At 45.4% G+C, this 21,614-nt stretch overlaps 1 protein-coding gene across 1 annotated transcript; it reads right to left on the bottom strand.

Moving 5' to 3' along the window:
• Positions 1–250: 250 nt before the first annotated feature.
• Positions 251–6,082, bottom strand: rpl15 (ribosomal protein L15). The gene is made up of 4 exons (XM_052015987.1): positions 5,972–6,082; positions 5,443–5,625; positions 2,417–2,553; positions 251–616 (listed from the first exon to the last, which is right to left on the bottom strand). The coding sequence occupies exons 2-4, from the start codon at positions 5,612–5,614 to the stop codon at positions 311–313; spliced, it is 615 nt and encodes a 204-aa protein (XP_051871947.1). The 5' UTR covers positions 5,615–5,625; positions 5,972–6,082; the 3' UTR covers positions 251–310.
• Between the last annotated feature and the right edge of the window lie 15,532 nt (positions 6,083–21,614).

Raw genomic sequence — 21,614 nt, forward strand, 5'->3', positions numbered from 1 at the left:
ACAGAAAACTTGGTGGCAGAGGATTAAGTTTGAGTCGCTTTGAGAAGCTGCGAGACAGCAGAATTACCTGCTGTGCCAACACGCCACCACACAGAGGAGGAATACTGCAGCCCCACAAAATGTGTCTTACCAATTGCAAAGATATTAGCAGCAAGTGAATAAGAGAACCCACATGAACATGATGCACCTGCCAAAAATTTCAAATGTCACTCTCAACACAATTTTATCAAAATGAGGCGCCTACCAACAATGCAGGAAAAATCCTCAAAACAATTTATTTACCAATGTGAAATATACAGACACTACACATTTAACGGTAGCGATGGAGCTGCAGTGTGTTGCGCCTCCTCCATGCAGCACGACGAGAACCACCAATAGTAAGATGGTACTTGTGACCCTTGCCCAAACCACGGCTCTTCTTGCCAGCAGACGTCAGGCCACGCATCTCTCTGTGCTTGTGCACAGGCTTTGTGATCCATTGGGTATCGGGGTTGCGTCGGATAGCTTTGTGGAATGGGTCAATGAGGACAACCTCAAAGAACTTGTATGTGGCATCTTCACCTACCCAATAGGAGGCAAGAACTCGCAGTCCTCCACAGTGACGACCAGCTCGTTCCTAAAGGAAAGAAATGTGAGAATGGATAACAGAACAAATTCTCTTGACCATGAAGCATCACCTGATTCAACTATTCAACAATGACTTCTGAAGGCAAGGCAACCAACTGGGATGGGTCTACACACCCATTTAATGGTAGTGATGGAGATAGCGTGATGCACCTCCTCCACTTAACCCAAATGCTTCCAAAATATCCAGACCAATGTTGTATACAAAACTCCAGATTTGGTCTCACTGATGCCCTAGATAACTGAAGAATAACCTCCCTACTTTCATATTAAACTTCCCTTGCAATAAATAATTCTATTAGTTTACCTAATTACTTACTGCACCTACTCTGCAAGCATATCCTCAATTCCTTTATCTATTCCAATATAAAAGAAAAATCAATCTACAATACATAGTATTGAAATATCTACTGAATACAATCCTTCCATGTTAGCCACTCGACAACCATAACTAGTTTTATTGAACACTGGATATCCAAAAGGAGGATACCATACAATCCTCTTTCCAAACCATCCAAGTCACTTGGTATAGACTCCTACTACTTCTGGGGAACACATCAAGTGGATTTTTGATTAGTCCATGTGATTAGTCCAGACTCCACCAGAGAAGAAAGTGCTATTTCTACACAAGACAACCAAAGTGAGCTCACGAAGACAAAACACATTACATTCACAGTCCAAATACTCTTTTGATTTGGTTTCAATGTTGGCTGAATCAAGGACATGGCCATCTGCTACAACAGGCCAGGTTATTCTTTCTTGATCACGTAGGCCTCAAATTGCAGACTGTACAAGATTTTGATATATCAAGGGCCAGTGAAAGGTTGGGGATACCCCACAGTAAGCAGTAGTCAGAAATAAATATTCTTTTGTCTATAATTAATAGAAGATGAAGAAGTGCAATTACTTTTTTTTTAAAAGGAAGTACTCCTCCCAATTAGTTAATACAAGTTTTCTGAATTTATCTGGAAGTACATCAATGTTAATAGACTTTTAGGCAAAAATCATGTTCTAGATTCCTTCTTTGGAGTTTTCTGGCTAAAAGATGACTGTTTGGTAAGGGTACCATATCTTCCATATGGGAGTGTTTCTGTACAACCCAAATTTAATCAGATTGCTATAATCAGTGATCTGAAATGGACATGTCATCTTTCAAGTTTAGTGTCTTAGTAGATTCATTACACTGACTACAAAGATCACACAACTAAAAGCAACTCATTGTATGGAGCAGTTCATTGCAGAAGTAAAAAATCAAACATTCCACAATCCAACTCCAGTCAACTTCATCCAGATAGCAATTTATTATTAGTCCTTTTGTTGAATGTTATTAGCAACTTTGGAAATGTAACTATGCCTCAATTAGGAATTCTAACATCCATCCATTAAACAAAACTGAAGTAGCTTCTGTTTATCTGGGTCCTCTGCAAAAGCAGAACTATTTATTGAACAGTTCATTTTGATTGTGCACTCCCAGAAACCATTTTCTGTCAAAATGAATAGGACCATTGGGATGCCCCAGAATAATGATTCACTCAGCTCAAAGTGGTACCAGATTCGCAATTTTCCAGACTGGTCCATTGAGCTTCAAAACACGGCATTGAAATGATGGATTTATTTTAAAAGGTAACATGCTCAACACAATTCTTATCAAAGTCCCCCACCAAAGCTATGCAGCAGGTCAGTAGAACCATTTAGTGCAAACAGCTGTAAGCAGTGATCAAATTTGTACAAAGCAAAACATTACACTAAAATTTAGCATGTTATGCTTCAATTCTATTATGCTTCAACATACCTCAGCAACAGATTGGAGGCTACGGGCAAACTTCAGCTGGTTGACACCATGATGCACTGGTTTACCATAGGTTGCACCCTTGGGAACAGGACGTTTTCGGCCACCACGGCGAACTCGCACACGATAGATAACGTAGCCTGTGAATATCACCCAGAACATTTATACATTATATACTAGACTGTTCTCTTGTTAATGGCACATTATCCTCAAAATTTCACTTCTCTCCAGACGTCACTGCTTCAATCAACAACTTCCAGGTTAACAGTAATGAGAACGTGACCCCGAGGTGTACATCAGAATCAGGTTCATTATCACTGACAAATGCGAAATTTGAAAGTGTGGGGGATAAGTGTGCTTGGGGGCAAGTTTAAAGGCAACGTGAGGGGCCTTTATTTTAAAATACGCAGAGAGTGGCAGGTGCCTGGGATAGGTTACAAGGGGTAATGGTGGAGTTTACAGTAAAGAAATGTCTAAAAGCCTCTTAATGTACAGCATTTCCCACTAGAAAACCCAGAGGGCCCATGAAGAAATCCAGCATGAATGGCCAGCAGAATAATACTCCCAAGTGATCAACTGTCCCAAACCGATTACAATTTACAAGAGATCTCTCTGGTGAAATATCTGCAACTAAAACAAGTCCTGATGAAAAATCCTGAAACTTTATTTCTGCTCAGAGATGATGCCTGAACTGTTGAGTACTTCCAGCCATGTTTTTACCTCAGATGTCCAGCAACCACAATTTTCAGCCTTTTCATTAAAACAAATGCACTTGCATCAACAATTAGATACAAGTCCAATGTAAACTATTAAAATAGTGTTTAACCATTAGAACCTTGTGCCACAGGCAGCAGGTGGTCTGATGCAAGCTCAATGACACAAAGTGTGGTTCATAAAATGATCAGAGCACAGGTGGCTACTTGGCCTTTTGTGACCACACCAGCTCACTACCAGACCGATTCACTATTCCACTTGGCACTTGTTCAGCCTTTGCAAACTTTTTCTTGCTATATATTTAGCCAATTCCCTCTTGAAAGTGACAATGGAACCTACCTTCACCAGATTTGCCAGCAGTGCATTTGATTCCAACCACACATTGTATTGAAGTTTTCTTTCCATCATTATTGCCTTCCCCTTTACCCGTGACTTTATTCCTAAACACTGCCATCAGCAGGAACAGCCTCCTCCATCACCCACTCTAACCAGACTCCACATCACTGAATACACTTCCATCAGGTTTCCCTCAGCCTTCACCAAAGCAAACAGTTGCAGCCTCTTTAATCTATCCTTATTACTGTAGTCCCTCATAATACAGCATGGAAACAGGCCCTTCAGCCCAACTCATCCATGCTGACCATCGTGCCCACCAAGCTAATCCCACATGCCTGCATTCGGCCCATATCCCTACAAACCTCTCCTATCCACTTATCCAGATCTTTTAAATGCTGTTATTGTACCTGTGTCAACCACATGCTCCGGCAGCGCATTTCACCTACACACCACTCTCGGTATTAAGTCACCGCCCCTCAAGTCCCTTTGAAATCTTTCACATCACACCTTAAACCTATGCCCTCTAGTTTTTAGTTCCCCTTCCTTGGGGAAAAGAAACTATGTGCATTGACCCTTTCTATACCCCTCATGATTTCATACATCTCCACAAGGCCACCCTTCAGTCTCCGGCCACTTCCAATTACTTACACAACCAACTAACTCCCCAACCACCACCCTTCCCCACTGGCTTTTCAGGTACCCCAGGTCCTCCTCCTCTCAGTTCAGTACCATTTATTGCCTAACACTCCCAGAGCACTACACCAATGCCATGGTAGGAAACCACACAGCACTGGACAGGCCATTCAGCCCACGATCTTGTGCTGATCTTAATGCCAATTTATACTAAAGGTCCTCCTTCTGTGTATCATCCATAGCCTAAAAGACTCAAATTCCATTAAACTACCTGCTTCCACTGGTGACCCATTCCGGGCACCTACCACTCTCTGCGGGAAAAAACATGCCCCTCAAGCCACATTTAAACTTGCCCCCACACACACCCCGGCACCCCCCCCCCCCACGCGCACACCCCGGCACCCCCCCCCCCCACGCGCACACCCCGGCACCCCCCCCCCCCCACGCGCACACCCCGGCACCCCCCCCCCACGCGCACACCCCGGCACCCCCCCCCACGCGCACACCCCCCCCCACACGCACACACCCCCCCCCCACACGCACACACCCCCCCCACACACACACACCCCCCCCACACACACACACCCCCCCCACACACACACACCCCCCCCCACACACACACATCCCCCCCACACACACACACCCCCCCACACACACACACACCCCCCCACACACACACACACCCCCCCACACACACACACCCCCCCACACACACACACCCCCCACACACACACACCCCCCCCACACACACACACCCCCCCACACACACACACACCCCCCCCACACACACACACCCCCCCCCACACACACACACCCCCCCCCACACACACACACCCCCCCCCACACACACACACCCCCCCCACACACACACACCCCCCCCACACACACACCCCCCCACACACACACACCCCACACACACACACCCCCCCCACACACACACACCCCCCCCCACACACACACACACCCCCCCCACCCACACACACACCCCCCCCCACACACACACCCCCCCCCACACACACACACACACCCCACACACACACACACCCCCCCACACACACACACACCCCCCCACCCACACACACACCCCCCCCACACACACACCCCCCCCACACACACACACACACCCCACACACACACACACCCCCCACACACACACACACACCCCACACACACACACACCCCCCCACACACACACACACCCCCCACACACACACACACACCCCACACACACACCCACACACACACCCCACACACACACACCCGTTTTCCTCCAACGTGCCGCCTGCTCCCCCCGTTCTCCAGCCCCAGAAGCACAGGCCGATCCCTGGCCCCCCGCCCAGCCTCACCTTGCTTGGCCTTGTAGCCCAGGCGGCGGGCCTTGTCGGGCCGGGTGGGCCGGGGCGCCCGGTGCAGCGCCGACAGCTGCCGGTACTGCCAGCAGCGGACCCGCAGCAGGAACCGCATCACGTCCGACTGCTTCTTCCTCCACAGCTCCTGCATGTACTTGTAGGCCCCCATCCTCGGTCCGCCTGCAACACAGGGCAGGGTCAGCGGCGCTCCCTCCCTCCGCTCGGCGCTCCCTCCCCCCTCACCTTGCGCTCCCTCCCTCACCCGGCGCTCCCTCAGGCCTCAGGCCTCAGGCCCCGGCGCTCCCTCCCTCACCCGGCGCTCCCTCAGCCCTCAGGCCCCGGCGCTCCCTCCCTCACCCGGCGCTCCCTCAGCCCCCAGGCCCCGGACTCGGCCCGCCCGCCCGCCCGCCACACCGACCATCGGCGACGCGAAGGGGACGGGACCCCGGCGCCGGGCGGGCCCCGGGAGCGGGAGGGGGCGCGGATGGCGGCGGATGGTGCGCGGCCCCGGCCTCCCGCCACTCACCCCCGCGATGGCGCCCCAACCGGAAGAGACAGAGGCAAGCCGCCCGCCCGCTTTATAAACCGACTACGTCATTTCCGCCGAAAGGGTTTTCCCCGCCCTCCGGTCGGCAGGGGGCGCTGCGGCGGCTCGGGGGGGGGGGGGTTGTCGGGCGGTTCGTCCCTCGGCGATGCCGCTCAGCGAGGCGTCCCTCAGCGAGGCGTCCCTCAGTGAGGTGTCCGTCCCTCAGCGAGGCGTCCGTCCCTCAGCGAGGCGTCCGTCCCTCAGCGAGGCGTCCGTCCCTCAGCGAGGTGTCCGTCCCTCAGTGAGGTGTCCCTCAGCGAGGCGTCCGTCCCTCAGCGAGGCGTCCGTCCCTCAGTGGGTTGTCCGTCCCTCAGTGAGGTGTCCCTCAGTGAGGTGTCCGTCCCTCAGTGAGGTGTCTGTCCCTCAGTGAGGTGTCCCTCAGTGAGGTGTCCGTCCCTCAGTGAGGTGTCCGTCCCTCAGTGAGGTGTCCGTCCCTCAGTGGGTTGTCCGTCCCTCAGTGAGGTGTCCGTCAGTGAGGTGACCGTCCCTCAGTGAGGTGTCTGTCCCTCAGTGAGGTGTCCCTCAGTGAGGTGTCTGTCCCTCAGTGGGTTGTTCGTCCCTCAGTGAGGTGTCCCTCAGTGAGGTGACCGTCCCTCAGTGAGGTGTCTGTCCCTCAGTGAGGTGTCCCTCAGTGAGGTGTCCGTCCCTCAGTGAGGTGTCCGTCCCTCAGTGAGGTGTCCCTCAGTGAGGTGTCCGTCCCTCAGTGAGGTGTCTGTCCCTCAGTGAGGTGTCCGTCCCTCAGTGAGGTGTCCGTCCCTCAGTGAGGTGTCCGTCCCTCAGTGGGTTGTCCGTCCCTCAGTGAGGTGTCCGTCAGTGAGGTGACCGTCCCTCAGTGAGGTGTCTGTCCCTCAGTGAGGTGTCCCTCAGTGAGGTGTCTGTCCCTCAGTGGGTTGTTCGTCCCTCAGTGAGGTGTCCCTCAGTGAGGTGACCGTCCCTCAGTGAGGTGTCTGTCCCTCAGTGAGGTGTCCGTCCCTCAGTGAGGTGTCCGTCCCTCAGTGAGGTGTCCGTCCCTCAGTGAGGTGTCCGTCCCTCAGTGGGTTGTTCGTCCCTCAGTGAGGTGTCCGTCCCTCAGTGAGGTGTCCGTCCCTCAGTGAGGTGTCCCTCAGTGAGGTGTCCGTCCCTCAGTGGGTTGTCCGTCCCTCAGTGAGGTGTCCGTCCCTCAGTGAGGTGTCCCTCAGTGAGGTGTCCGTCCCTCAGTGGGTTGTTCGTCCCTCAGTGAGGTGTCCCTCAGTGAGGTGTCCGTCCCTCAGTGAGGTGTCCCTCAGTGAGGTGTCCGTCCCTCAGTGAGGTGTCCGTCCCTCAGTGGGTTGTTCGTCCCTCAGTGAGGTGTCCCTCAGTGAGGTGTCCGTCCCTCAGTGAGGTGTCCCTCAGTGGGTTGTCCGTCCCTCAGTGAGGTGTCCGTCCCTCAGTGAGGTGTCCGTCAGTGAGGTGTCCATCCCTCAGTGAGGTGTCCGTCCCTCGGATGGTGTCCTGTCCCTCAGTGAGGTGTCCGTCCCTCAGTGAGGTGTCCGTCCCTCAGTGGGTTGTCCGTCCCTCAGTGAGGTGTCCGTCAGTGAGGTGACCGTCCCTCAGTGAGGTGTCTGTCCCTCAGTGAGGTGTCCGTCAGTGAGGTGTCTGTCCCTCAGTGGGTTGTTCGTCCCTCAGTGAGGTGTCCGTCAGTGAGGTGACCGTCCCTCAGTGAGGTGTCCCTCAGTGAGGTGTCCGTCCCTCAGTGGGTTGTTCGTCCCTCAGTGAGGTGTCCGTCAGTGAGGTGACCGTCCCTCAGTGAGGTGTCCCTCAGTGAGGTGTCCATCCCTCAGGGAGGTGGGCACCAGGGCTGTCCGTCCAATAGGATGTCCTTCCCCCTGACCGGGTGTCCCTCAAGGTAGGGAGATGCGGACAAGGCTGTTGTCCCTTCCTTCACAGGGTTCTCAGCCAGTGTCAGAGTAATACAGTATGGAAACAGGCCCTTCGGCCCAACTGGTCCATGCAGACCAAGATGCCCAACTAAACTAGTCCCATTTGCCCGCGTTTGGCCCATATCCCTCTAAACCTTTCCTGTCCATGTACCTGTCTAAGGGTCTTTTAAATGTTGTTATTGTACCTGCTACAACCACTTCCTCTGGCAGCTTGCTACCATAAAAACGCCACCCTCTGCGTGAAAAATTGCCCCTTAGGTCCCTTTTAAATCTTTCCCCTCTCACCATAAACCTATGCCCTTTGGTTTTTGATTCCCTTTCCCTGGGAAAAAGACTGTGCACATTCACCCTATCTATGCCCTTTATGATATTATACACCTCAATATTATCTCCTATATTCAACTAATTTTACCAACCTCACCAATCCTATTCCATTGTCACTTTAACAAGGTTTCTTCTGAATTTCCTAATCGATTTGATAATGAGAGTTCAGAGATTCAATATCTGATCGCCTTTCCAAATGTGAGTGGAAATGTATTCTTTTTGAAGCAATCTAAACAGAGGAAAAGAGAGGATCAGAAGGATGTATAAGAGGTCAGAAAGGCCAGTGAAGTGGTGAATGAAAGAAGTTAAATAGATTGGCTGAGTCAAGAGGGGGACCTTCCAGCTGGGAGAAATTTGACAGATCTTTATTGGGGATAAAGTGAACTTTGCAAAACTACGCTCATGGAACATAAGAAGCCTGAGCAGGAACATCAAAAATAGCAGTCGTTTTCTGGGGTAAATCTGAAACATAAATGTAAATTGGTTTATTATTGTCACAACAATCAACATGACCAAAACCAGGAGAGTTTGTTAGTGTTTTTGAAAAGGATTTAATTAGCTTGACAGGAGGATGGGAATGTGGGAGGAGAGAGAGAGAGAGACAAAGCTGCTGATTGAAATAGTTATGAGACGAAAAATAAATAGGCAGCAGTAACAAAAGCAAGCAGTAGAGCAGATTAGAGAGTCAGAATCAGGTTTATTATCACTGGCATGACATGAAATTTGTTGTTTTGCAGCAGCAGTACAGTGCAAAGATATATAAATTAAGATAAATTACAAAATAAATAAATAGTGTAAAACAAAAGAATAATGAAGTCGTGTTCAAGGGTTCATGGACCGTTCAGAAATCTGATGGCGGAGGGGAAGAAGCTGTTCCTAAATCATTGGGTGTGGGTCTTCAGGCTCCTGTACCTCCCCACCGATGGTAGTAACGAGAAGAGGGCATGTCCTGGATGGTGAAGGCCATTAGTGATAAATGCCGTTTTTCTGAGGCACCGCCTCTTGAAGATGTCCTCGATGGTGGGGAAGGTTGTGCCTGTGTTGGAGCTGGCTAAGTCTACAACCCTCTGCTGCCTCTTGCGATCCAGTCCATTGGAACCTCCATACCTGGCTGTGTTAGAACCAGTGAGAATGCTCTCCGCCGTACATCTATAGAAGTTTGCAAGAATCTTTGGTGACATACCAAATCTCCTCAAACTCCTAACACTGCTGGCATGCCTTCTTTGTGATTGCATCATTGTGTTGGGCCCAGGTTAGATCTTCCAAGATGTTGACGCCCAGGAACTTGAAGCTGCTCACCTTTTCCACCCCGACTCCTCAATGAGGACTGGGGGTGTGTTCTCCCGACTTCCCCTTCCTGAAGTCCACAATCAGTTCCTTGGTCTTGCTGACGTTGAGTGCGAGGTTGCTGCAACACTACTCAACCAGCCAAATTACCTCACTTGTGAAGAAGTCAATTAAGAAGGCGGATGGTGTACCAGATACAAGATATTTATTTGTCACATGTACATCGAAATACACAGTGAAATGTGTCTTTTTGCGTTGCTAAGAATGTTCTGGGGGCAGCCTGCAAGTGTCGCCACACTTCCGGCGCCAACGTAGCATGCCCACAGTTCCTAACCTGTATGTCTTTGGAATGTGGGAGGAAACCAGAGCACCCGGAGGAAACCCATGCAGACACGGGGAGAACGTACCAACTCCTTACAGGCAGCAACCTATCCAACCTCTCCTTCTAGCCACAGCCCTCCATTTCAGACAACATCCCAGTGAATCTCTTTTGTACACTCTCTCTATTGCTACCACATCATTCCTGTAGTGTGTCAACCAGAACTGTACACAATACTGCGGTCCAGCTGCAATAACATCCCAACTCTTAAACGCCATGCCTCAGCCTATGGAGGTAAGCACAACAAATGCCTTTTTCACTATTTTGAGGAAGCTGTGGACCTGCAGCCCAAGGTCCCTCAGTACATCAACACTCCTTGATTGAGTTTTTTTGATGACGTGACCAAGAAAGTCAGTGAGGGCAAGGTGGTAGATGTGATTTTTATGGACTTCAGTAAGGTCTTTGATAAGGTTCCATATGGTAGGCTGCTGTGGATGGTTAGATTGCATGGAATCCAGGGAGAGTTGGCTAATTGGATACACAGTTAGCTTGATGGAAGCAGAGGGTGATTGTGGAAGGTTGTTTCTCGTACTGGAGGCCCGTGACTAACCTTAACTGCAAGAAGATTTGAGTACAAGAGTCAAGATGTCTTACTACAATTATAAATGGCCTTTGTGAGACCAGACCTGGAGCATTGTGTACAATTTTGGTTCCCTTACCTGTTATGGACTCAGTGAAAGTCCCTTTAAGGTAGAGAGTGTGTGTGTATGTGTGTGTGGGGCGTGCTTACGTCAATAGAAGATAAAGGACGTAATGACGTTGTTGAAGAAATTAGAAGGAGAGAGAGAGAGAAGGGAGAGAGACACCAGCCTGCTAGTTTTCTCTATCGATGGATGAGAAACTATAACTGTGTCTGCCACTGAAATCCATGTATGGAAGTTGGAAGTAATCCGGTGGAGTTCACTTTGTTGCTGACCTGTAGAAGGAAACAGGTATTTGTGTGTGGACGACCACGATTCGGATGCTTTTCGGGGTGAGGAAGTCACTACCGAGTAAACCCTGAAGTGTCGTTTGGATTCCATCGTGGAACATTTGGATTTCGTATTTACTCTCTCTATGTTTCTCTACGTCTACGTCTTATCTTCAGACAACGGTGGTTGTTGAAGAAGCCCTTGCTCATGTTTCACCTTATGACTTGCAGAACTGAACTTTAAGAACCATTCCGGAACTTGGAGTTTGGGACTTTGTCACACACACACACACGAAGAGTTTAGTTTTGGGGTTAACGTTCAAGGTTTAACATTTTTGAATTCTAACATACTAACATTTTTACTTTTATTTTATGTATTATCATAAGTAGCGATTAATGAAATAGTTTTTAACACTGAATCATGCTCAGTGTGGTTCTTTTGTTGCTGGTTCGTGACATACCTAAAAAAGAATATACTTGATATAGAGGAAGTTCAGTGAAGATTTATCAATTGGGCCCTGGGTAGTCAGGTCTGTCAGACGAGGAGAGATTGAGTTGGGTCCTCAATTCAACTCAACTTTATTCTCTGGAAGAATCAGAAATGACACTCATTATAACATCCAAAGTTCCTCAAGGCCTTAGCAGGGTGGCTTCAGGGAAGAACTTTTCCCAGGACTGAGAGTCACCATCTTGAAATAAGAGAGTGGATATTTAGGACTGAAATGAGGAGAAACTTCTTCACTCAGAGGATGGTTAATCTTTGGAATTCTCTGCTCTCCAGGGCTCTGCAGGCCGTATCATTACTTGCCTTCAAAACGGAGATCCATTGGTTTCAGGATATTAGAGAAGTGAAAGGATATGGGTATAATGCAGGAAAATTGAATTGAGGTAGAAGATCGTCCATGATCTTGTTGGATGATGGAGCAGATTCGAAGGGCCTCATGCTTTGTATGTGCTTAAATTCTTATCAATGTGCCCAGTAAACATGTAGACAGACTACTTTTATTGTCAATTTCCCTTGCAATATAGGCCAATATTTCACTTGCCTTTCTAATTACTTGGTGTACATGCATACAAAGTTTCTATGTTTCATGTATGAGAACACCCAGAGCCCTCAGTACAACAGAATTCTCTAATCAAAAGGGAATTGTACATGAACTAAAACAATGTTCAGTTTTTCTATTCTTCCCACGAAAGGGGATATCTTCACATTTGCCCACATTAAATTCTATCTGCCTAATTTGTGTCCACTCCCTTAACCTATCGTTTCCCTTTGCAGATTTTTTGTGTCCTGCACACAACTTGCTCTTGCACTTATCTTTGTATCTAGCTACCAGGTCAAACTGCCATTAGCCCCTTGGATAATCCAATAATGGGTCTAAAGCTGTGTTTAAGACCTATCCTGATATTTAATCGCTGTAATACTCCAGATCACGGTAGCATAATGGTTAGCGTGACGCTATTACAGCGCCAGCGATCGGGGTTCGATTCCCATTGCTGTCTGTAAGGAGTGTGTACGTTCTCCCGTGTCCGCGTGGGCTTCCTCCGGGTGCTCCGGTTTCCTCCCACATTGCAAAGATGTACAGGTAGGTTAATTAGGTTTAAAATGGGCAGCGCGAACTCGTTGGGCCAGAAGGGCCTGTTACCACGCTGTAAGTAAAACTTAAAAAAAAATTTTAAATAGGGGCTAATGAAAGATCTCTTAGAAGTCCATCATGATAAAAGAATGTTTAATACAATAACGTTTAGTATGGAGCCAGAAGGAGAAGTGCTTCTCTTGGCTGTTAACAACTGTCACGAACCAGCAACAAAAGAAACACACTGAGCATGATTCAGTGTTAAAAACTATTTTATTAATCACTACTTATGATAATACGTAAAATAAAAGTAAAAATGTTAGTATGTTAGAATTCAAAAATGTTAAACCTTGAACGTTAACCCCAAAACTAAACTCTTCGTGTGTGTGTGTGACAAAGTCCCAAACTCCAAGTTCCGGAATGGTTCTTAAAGTTCAGTTCCGCAAACCATAAGGTGAAACATGAGCAAGGGCTTCTTCAACAACCACCGTTGTCTGAAGATAAGACGTAGATGTAGAGAAACAGAGAGAGAGTACATATGAAATCCAAATGTTCCACGATGGAACCCAAACGACACTTCAGTGTTTACTCGGTAGTGACTTCCTCACCCCGAAAAGCATCCGAATCGTGGTCGTCCACACAAATACCTGTTTCCTTCTACAGGTCAGCAACAAAGTGAACTCCACCGGATTACTTCCAACTTCCATACATGGATTTCAGTGGCAAACACAGTTATAGTTTCTCATCCATCGATAGAGAAAACAAGCAGGCTGGTGTCTCTCTCCCTTCTCTCTCTCTCTCTTCTTCTACTTCTTCTTCAACGTCATTACGTCCTTTATCTTCTATTGACGTAAGTACGCCCCACACACACATACACACACACTCTCTATCTTAAAGGGACTTTCACTGAGTCCGTAACACAACATTGTGGGCTAATGCCCAGCAAACCTTCTTCAGCAAACTGTAGGAGGCAAAGCCATTAGATGTATTGAAGGCTGAGATAGGCTAAGTATTTGGACCAAAGAGCAGTCGAGAATTATGGGGAAATCAGGTAGGAAAGCGAAGCTGAGGCTAAGAACATTGAACGGCGGACTAGGCTCAAGGCACCACATGACCACAAGACATAGGAGCAGAATTAGGCCATTTGGCTCATCGAGTCTGCTCTCCCATTTGATTATGGCTGATTTGTTATTCCCTCTCAATCCCATTCTCCTGCCTTCTCCCCGTAACCTTTGACGCCCTTACTAATCAAGAACCTATCAACCTCCGCTTAAATATACCCAATGACTTGGCCTCCACAGCCGTCTGTGGCAATGAATTCCACAGATTCACCACCCTCTGGCTGAAGAAATTCCTCCTCTGTCCTAAAGGGATGTCCTTTTATTCTGAGGCTGTGCCCTCTGGTCCTAGGCTCTCCCATTACTGGAAACATCCTCTCCACTCTATCCAGGCCTTTCAATATTCAGTAGGTTTCGTTGAGATCCCTCCTCATCCTTCTAAACACCAGCGAGCACTGGCCCAGAGACATCAAACTCTTCTCATACATTAACCCTTTCTTTCTTGGATCATTCTCGTAAACCTCCTCTGGACCCTCTCCAATGCCAGCACATCCTTCCTTAGATATGGGACCCAAATAATTACTCCTGCTCCTTGTTACTGGTTTCGATCAAAATATCCATGGGGCATTTTTTATGCAGGCCAACATTTACTTTCGGCATTTGTGTTTTTTTTATTTTTACGATGATTGTTGCCTGCAGAATGTTGGAAACAACGTCTATCAGGCACTTGAGAGAAAACAGTTTGCAGGGCCAGGGGAGAAGAGCAGGGATATGGAACTGGAGGGATTGCTGTGCTGTGCTCAGAGACAACACAGATTCGATTGACCAAATGGTCACCAGTCCATACCGATTCAATGACTCTAAGTGAAGTTTACTAATGTGCTTTTCCTTTTGTTTAAAGTTTCACTCCAATATCGTGGATTAAAACAATGGTGCAAGTTATACAAAAGAAATCATATATGCATTGATAAAAGAAAAAAAACTAACTTTAAACAATGGCAGATAGAGAGCCCAGTGACATGGTGTCATGACAACAACCTTTTCCTCAATGTCAGCAAAACAAAAGAAGTGGTTTTTGACTTCAGGAAGGGGGTGGGGGGGCGCAATGCTCCGATTTACATTAACGGTGCTGAGGTTGGGAGGGTTCAGAGCTTTAAGTCCCTGGGAGTGAACATCACCAATAACCAATAGCCTGTCCTGGTCCAACCACATAAACGCCATGCCCAAGAAAGCTCACCAGCACCTCTACTTCCTCAGGAGGCTAAAGAAATTTGGCATGTCCCCTTTGACCATCACCAATTTTTATCAATGCACTATGGAATGCATCCTATCCGGATGCATCACAGCTTGGTATGACAACTGCTCTGCCCGGCACTGCAAAAAACTGCAGAGAGTTGTGGACACAGCTTAGAATATCACAGAAACCAGCCTCCCCTCTGTCTACATTTCGTGCTACCTCAGTAAAGCAGCCCACATAATCAAAGACCCCTCCCACCTGGGACATTCTCTCTTTTCTTCCCTCCTGTCGGGCAGAAGATACAAAAGCCTGGAAGCATGTACCACCAGACTCAAGGACAGCTTCTATCCCGCTGTTACAAGATGATTGAACGGTTCCCTAGTATGATAAGGTGGACTCTTGACCTCACAATCTACCTCGTTATGACCTTGCACCTTATTGTCTGCCTGCACTGCACTTTCTCTGTAACTATAACACTTTATTCTGCATTCTGTTATTGTTTTACCCTGTACTACCTCAATGCACTGTGTAATGAATTGATCTGTATGAACGGTATGCAAGCAAGTTTTTCACTGTACCTCGGTACATGTGACAATAATAAACCAATTTACCAATTGTCAAAATCACAATGAACCAGAATGTGAGCTTTTGAGTTACTACAAACACAACTTCTACGAATCATTTGTTTTCAGTGCTTTAAAAGTAGATCAACTGGACTGAAGTATTGCAACAGGCAGACTCATGCTGCCATGGCTAGATGTCTTAATAGTCTCTTTAAAAGTGATTGGCTATTCATCACAGTTTATCTCTCCATGTTGCAGTTCACCACCACTCTGATCAGAAATGAAAATAACAAGTTAAAAATCTGAACACATATTAAGCAGTCTATTCCAAATAGCAATTCTTTCAAAATAGTATTTTACCAGCTATACCATACACAATTTACAAAAATTTATGCCGTGCATGACATCAATTTGCCTTATTTATTGCTCATTAATCAACTGGCTCATTGTAACACGCACGATTTGGCAGGATACCTGAGGGAGGGAGGTAAGGGCTTGGACTGCTTCTGCTTGTCTCAGTACTCCTGGAGTCTCTTACAGCTAGTTTTAAAAGAAGGAAAACCTTTTCTGTTGATGCATATTCATAAAACATTTTTCTGAATCCACACAAATTATTCGTTTACATTCCAGACTGCAGATTCTTAACAAAGCCAGAGCTGCTTAGTATTGATATGACATTGAGAATGGATAGAAAAAGAAGTAAACAAATAAACAGATAAATACATGCGTAAACATTTGGAAGAAGGCAGAGGCAGGTAAAAAGAGTGCTAGAAAAATCAGGGAGGAAGGAGGAGAATCAGGAATGTGGTCTTTGGTTTAGGATTCTCAACAGAGATTTTTGTTTTCTGAAGAGTGAGACCATCTTTGCTTATCCCTATGCAGGGTTTCGACCCGAAACATCGACAATTCTTTTACCCCCACAGATGCTGCTCAACCTGTTGAGTCCCTCCAACAGATTGTTTGTTGCTCCAGATTCCAGCGTCTGTAGTCTCTTGTGTCCATGTCTTTGCTCGTGCCTGTATAATATTGGTGGAAAATCTCTTGAAAATGCTCTACCCTAGTTAGCAGAAGTCAGGGAACATCAAAAATAGTTTGCAATGCTACACAAATTGGTAAATTGGTTTATTATTGTCACATGTATCTAGGGACAGTGAAAAACTTGTCTTGCATACCATTCAGTTCATTACAATTCATTACAACAGTGCATTGAGGTAGTACAAGGTAAAACAGTAACAGAATGCAGAATAAAGTTACAGTTACAGCGAAAGTGCAGTGCAGGTAGACAACAAGGTGTAAGGTCATAAGGAGGTAGATTGTGAGGTCAAGAGTCCATTGTTACAGACTCGGTGAATGTCCCTTTAAGATAGAGTTAGTAGTGTGTGTGTGTGTGTGTGTGTGTGTGTGTGTGTGTGTGTGTGTGTGTGTGTGTGTGTGTGTGTGTGTGTGTGTGTGTGTGTGTGTGGGGCGTGCTTACGTCAACCAAAGATAAAGGACGTAATGACATTGTTGAAGAAGTCAGTCGAAGTCAGTCAGAGAGAGAGAAAGAGAGAGAGAGGGAAAAGGGAGAGAGACACCAGCCTGCTAGTTTCTCTATCGATGGATGAGAAACAATAACTGTGTCTGTCACTGCAATCCACGTATGGAAATTGGGAGTAATCCAGTGGAGTTCACTTTGTTGCTGACCAGTAGAGGGAAACAGGTATACAGGTATTTGTGTGGACGGCCACGAGTCGGATGCTTTTCGGGGTGAGGAAGTCACTACCGAGTAAATACTGAGGTGTCGTTTGGGTTCCATCGTGGAACATTTGGATTTCGTAATTACTCTCTCTATGTTCTCTCTACATCTACGTCTTATCTTCATACAACGGTGGTTGTTGAAGAAGCCTTTGCTCATGTTTCACCTTATGGCTTGCGGAACTGAACTTTAATAACCATTCCTGGACTTGGAGTTTGGGACTTTGCCACACACACACGACGAGTTTAGTTTTTGGGGTTAATGTTCAAGGTTTAACATTTTTACTTCTAATATACTAACATTTTTACTTTTACTTTTCTTATTATCATAAGTAGTTATTAATAAAGTAGTTTTTAAACACTGAACCATGACTCAGTGTGTTTCTTTCATTGCTGGTTCGTAACACCATCTTACTGTACTATAGTCTTATAACAGCGGGATAGAAGCTGTCCTTGAGTCTGGTGGTACGTGCTTTCAGGCTTTTGTATCTTCTGCCCGATGGGAAAGGGGAGAAGAGAGAATGTCCGGGGTGGGTGGGGTCTTTGATTATGTTGGCTGCTTTACCGAGGCAGCGAGAAGATCAGCTGCAGGACATTAAGCCGAAGTTAGCTGGTTAGGTGGTGGCAAAGAAGAAGTCTGGCTGCCAGCTTGATAGGATTCTGCATATGTCACATCAGTCGGGTTACGGCATTTCTTTACTACAAAGTTTCATTTCAATTTAAAATTTTCTGCAGAGGTTGTCAATGACACAACAAACCATTGACCATTTTTGGTTTGAATGATTTAGAATGATATTTTAAAATACCCACTTTGATGAGCTACCTTCACTTTTCTTAACTTAAACTTATCAAATGTCATCATTGACCCTGAAAATGCATTCAGTAAATTTTAGTTGTTTTATTCATACAAAAGGTACAAAATAAGTAATGAATGCACAAAATAAGTTCCCAAAAAGTTACTAGAAACATATTTTTGTAAAATTTTAGATAGTCATAGAGAGATACAGCTTGGAAACAAACCCCCAGTTCTATCACTCGTGGTAATTTAAAGCAGCAAATTAACCTACCGACCTGCAAGTCTTTGGGATGTGGGAAGGAACCGGAGCAACTGAAGGCATCCCAGGTGGTCAAAGGGAGAATATGCTAAGTCCACACGGACAGAACCCGAGGTCAGGATTGAACCCAGGACTGATCCTGTGAAGCAGCAACTCTACCTGCTGAGCCACTGCTGTGCTGCCCAGCCAGTGAACCATTTCCAACACTTTCACCTGTTGGTTTACATGGACATACCAGTTCAAACATGGCTGGAATCTACCCAAGGACAAATGCAGTAAATAAGCCCTTCCAAGAGATTTTGGTTATATATACCCTGCCTGAAAGGTTTCATCAAAAACCGTAAACATTGGTTTTGTAGATCAAAGGTAATGGTAATTTGGCCTCTTCACTTTTCCCTCTTCTTGTTTTGAAGATACTGCTTACATTTGCTGAAAGCATTTTATGTAGAATATAACATTTCTGTCACAGGTCATAGCATGGATGATGTCATGCTTCCCTGCACTGATTGTAATTAACAATAAGACCATAATTTAAATAACAAATAATCTGTCAGTAACAACTCTCTGCTTCTTCACTGTCTTTTAAAAGATCAAACAGAAGAGTGACTTTGATGGTGCTCCAGTTTTTGTCACCATAAAACAGCAGAGTTTTCAGCAATGTAATGGACATTGGCTCATCAATCAAACGGTGAGGTCATGTTGAAGTGTGGATTAAGTATTCATTGCCCAATCGTTAGTTCACAGTACAACCTGTAAGATTTAACTTATTCTAATAACACAAATGCAAAGTTCAAACAGTTTGTATGTAGCTTAGTTCCATGATCAAAATTGACATTCAACAGCATAATTTAAATTGTCATCTTTGGCATCTCTCCCAGTGATATATGAAGATAAGGGCTCCCTTAAAACCTTACTTTGAATCAGTGGTTGAGTATAACATCATTTAATATATCACTGTCTTAAATTAGCACTGAACTTCCTTGCAAGAATTAAAACAGTATTATTCTTATGTGGCAAAAATATACTTTTCTATTACCCTAAGACACATCTAATTTCCATCAAAGAAGCAGTTGCGATAATTTCTACTCTCAGAACAGCAACCCTTCTGCATTTACGGATTAGTAAATGGGAAGAGGTCTCTACCAAGCCTTTGTCGGTGCCACTTAATAGGCAGCTTTGAAGGCGATAGACTTAAAGGTACGGTTAACATGTTGCTTTAGTCAAACAATTTGGAAGTTTTTCAAAATGCATTTAATTTACAACAACCACAACCTGCATTTACAGAGCACATTTTAATGTAGCAAGAGGCTTTGAATTTAAGTCAAATATTGAACCATTTCATAAATGTTAATTATTATAAACTATATAATGACTAATAAACTGTGAATTTATGTACTCTTAAATAGACCTTCCTTCCAGTCATATGTCACACTTAAAGCTAAATTTTTCAAATGATACAGCTGAATTAATGGAATCCTTCTTCAGCCGATGGAATGCAATTCAATTTCTAATATAAGCATACCTTTTAATTACATGGCCTGACATGAGACATCCTTCATATTGTGCAGACAGCTCTTAAAACTAGCAGATTCTAACAGTGAACATATGAATGCATTTTAACGTTTTCAATTAAGGGAATAATTATGTGATTAGAGAAGATATCTCACAACTGTGTGCATTGGTTTTCATTCAGTGAGACACAATCCATTGCTCCCCATAGACTAGAAAGTTAAAATTAATTAAATGTTAGTTCTTATACATCATGAATTCGCTTCCATGGTAACTGAATTGGAACAATAGATTTATAGCTATAATAGAAATATGTTTCTAAATTTACACTTATAAAAACGTTATCAGTGGAATTTAGTGTGGATTTCTCTTTGGTTAGTCACTTTAAACCATTCACAGTAACTACTGGCAGAATCTAAGTTTGGACAACTGGAAACTGATAGGATAGGATAAATAGTTTCTTCAAATAGACTGAAGCCCTATCTGCCAGTTCAGATAGGAGTAAATAACCTCATAGCATTACTCAAAGAAAAATAGAAAGTAATTTTGGAATCCAGGATAATGCTCAAATAAACCGAAGCCCTATCTGCTAGCTCAGGTAGGAGTAAATAATCTCATAGCATTATTGAAAGAAAAACAGGAAGTAATCTTGGAATCCGGGACAATGTTCTTCCTTTAAATTACAGCCGTCACAACAAGTAAAAGGTCATTTACTTCTCTTGTTTAAGGGACCTTGCGGCTGCTAGTTTTGATGTGATTATAGGTACTCAACAAGTTTTCTCGCTGAACAATTTCAAAGCAAGTAGAAAAACAAGCCTGCGTTCTTATAGTTCTCTGTCACTTCCCACAAAACCATCTCAAACTATTCCATATGCAATAAATTAAAGTCACAATTTTATTCAGGTCAACACAACAGCCATCTTGAATAGAAACCACAGTCAACATGGTTATGAATAGCAGTTAATGAGTTTTTGGTATTGTTAGTTAAGTAATGAGTGTTGACTTGAACATCAGAGCTTTCAGCCCCACTTCAAATATAACTGTGAAATAATTAATATTCATCTGATCCAGCAGATGGAGTCTCAGTTTAAAATTCAACATAAGATGAAACTTCCTTAACGCTGCACACCTTCAGCATTACACAGCAATTCCAGCCTGCATTATGTGCTCCAGAACCAGAAAGATTGAACCGGAAATAGTTTTGACACAGAGGCATTAATGTTAAAAGCTGGACCAAACTGACAGTCCAAATGTATATTTGAATGTAAAACAAGGTATATCGGTATGGTATGCCATTTATAAATTCACTGATGACATCACTGTTGTTGGTAGAATCTCAGAGGGCGATGAGGAGGCGTACAGGAGTATGCTTTGATCAGCTGGTTGAGCGGTGTTGCAACAACAACCTCACACTCAACGTCAGCAAGACCAAGGAATTGATTGTGGACTTCAGGAAGGGGAAGTCAGGAGAACACACACCAGTCCTCACTGAGGGGTCAGCGGTGGAAAGGGTGAGCAGCTTTAAGTTCCTGGGTGGCAACATCTCAGAGGATCTGTCCTGGGCCCAACACATTGATGCAATCATGAAGAAGATACGCCAGTGGCTCTACTTCGCTAGGAGCTTGAGGTATTTCACCAAAGACTCTTGCAAATTTCTATAGATGTACAGTGGAGAGCATTCTGACTGGTTGCATCACTGCCTGGTACGGAGGCTCCAATGCACAGGATCGCAAGAGGCTGCAGAGGGTTGTAGACTCAGCCAGCTCCATCACGGGCACAACCCTCCACACCATCGAGGAAATCTTCAAGAGGTGGTGTCTCAAGAAGATAGAATCCATCACTAAGGACCCTCACCACCTGGGACATGCCCTCTTCTCATTACTACCATTGGGGAGGAGGTACAGGAGCCTGAAGACCCACACTCAACGATTCAGGAACAGCTTCTTCCCCTCCACCATCTGATTTCTGAATGGCCCATGAACCCATGAACACTACCTCGTTATTCCTTTCGTTTTTGCACTATTCATTTACTTTTTTTAATTTATAGTAATT

Source organism: Pristis pectinata, chromosome 5, assembly GCF_009764475.1.
Source record: "Pristis pectinata isolate sPriPec2 chromosome 5, sPriPec2.1.pri, whole genome shotgun sequence".
Classification (NCBI taxonomy): Eukaryota; Metazoa; Chordata; class Chondrichthyes; order Rhinopristiformes; family Pristidae; genus Pristis; species Pristis pectinata.

Excerpts from the sequence above, each read along its gene's own strand:
- rpl15 (XM_052015987.1), bottom strand. The coding sequence starts at position 5,614 with ATGGGGGCCTACAAGTACATGCAGGAGCTGTGGAGGAAGAAGCAGTCG. Across the intron at positions 2,554-5,442 it reads GGGCTACAAGGCCAAGCAAG|GCTACGTTATCTATCGTGTG; the intron begins GTGAGGCTGGGC and ends TGATATTCACAG. Across the intron at positions 617-2,416 it reads GCCTCCAATCTGTTGCTGAG|GAACGAGCTGGTCGTCACTG; the intron begins GTATGTTGAAGC and ends TCTTTCCTTTAG.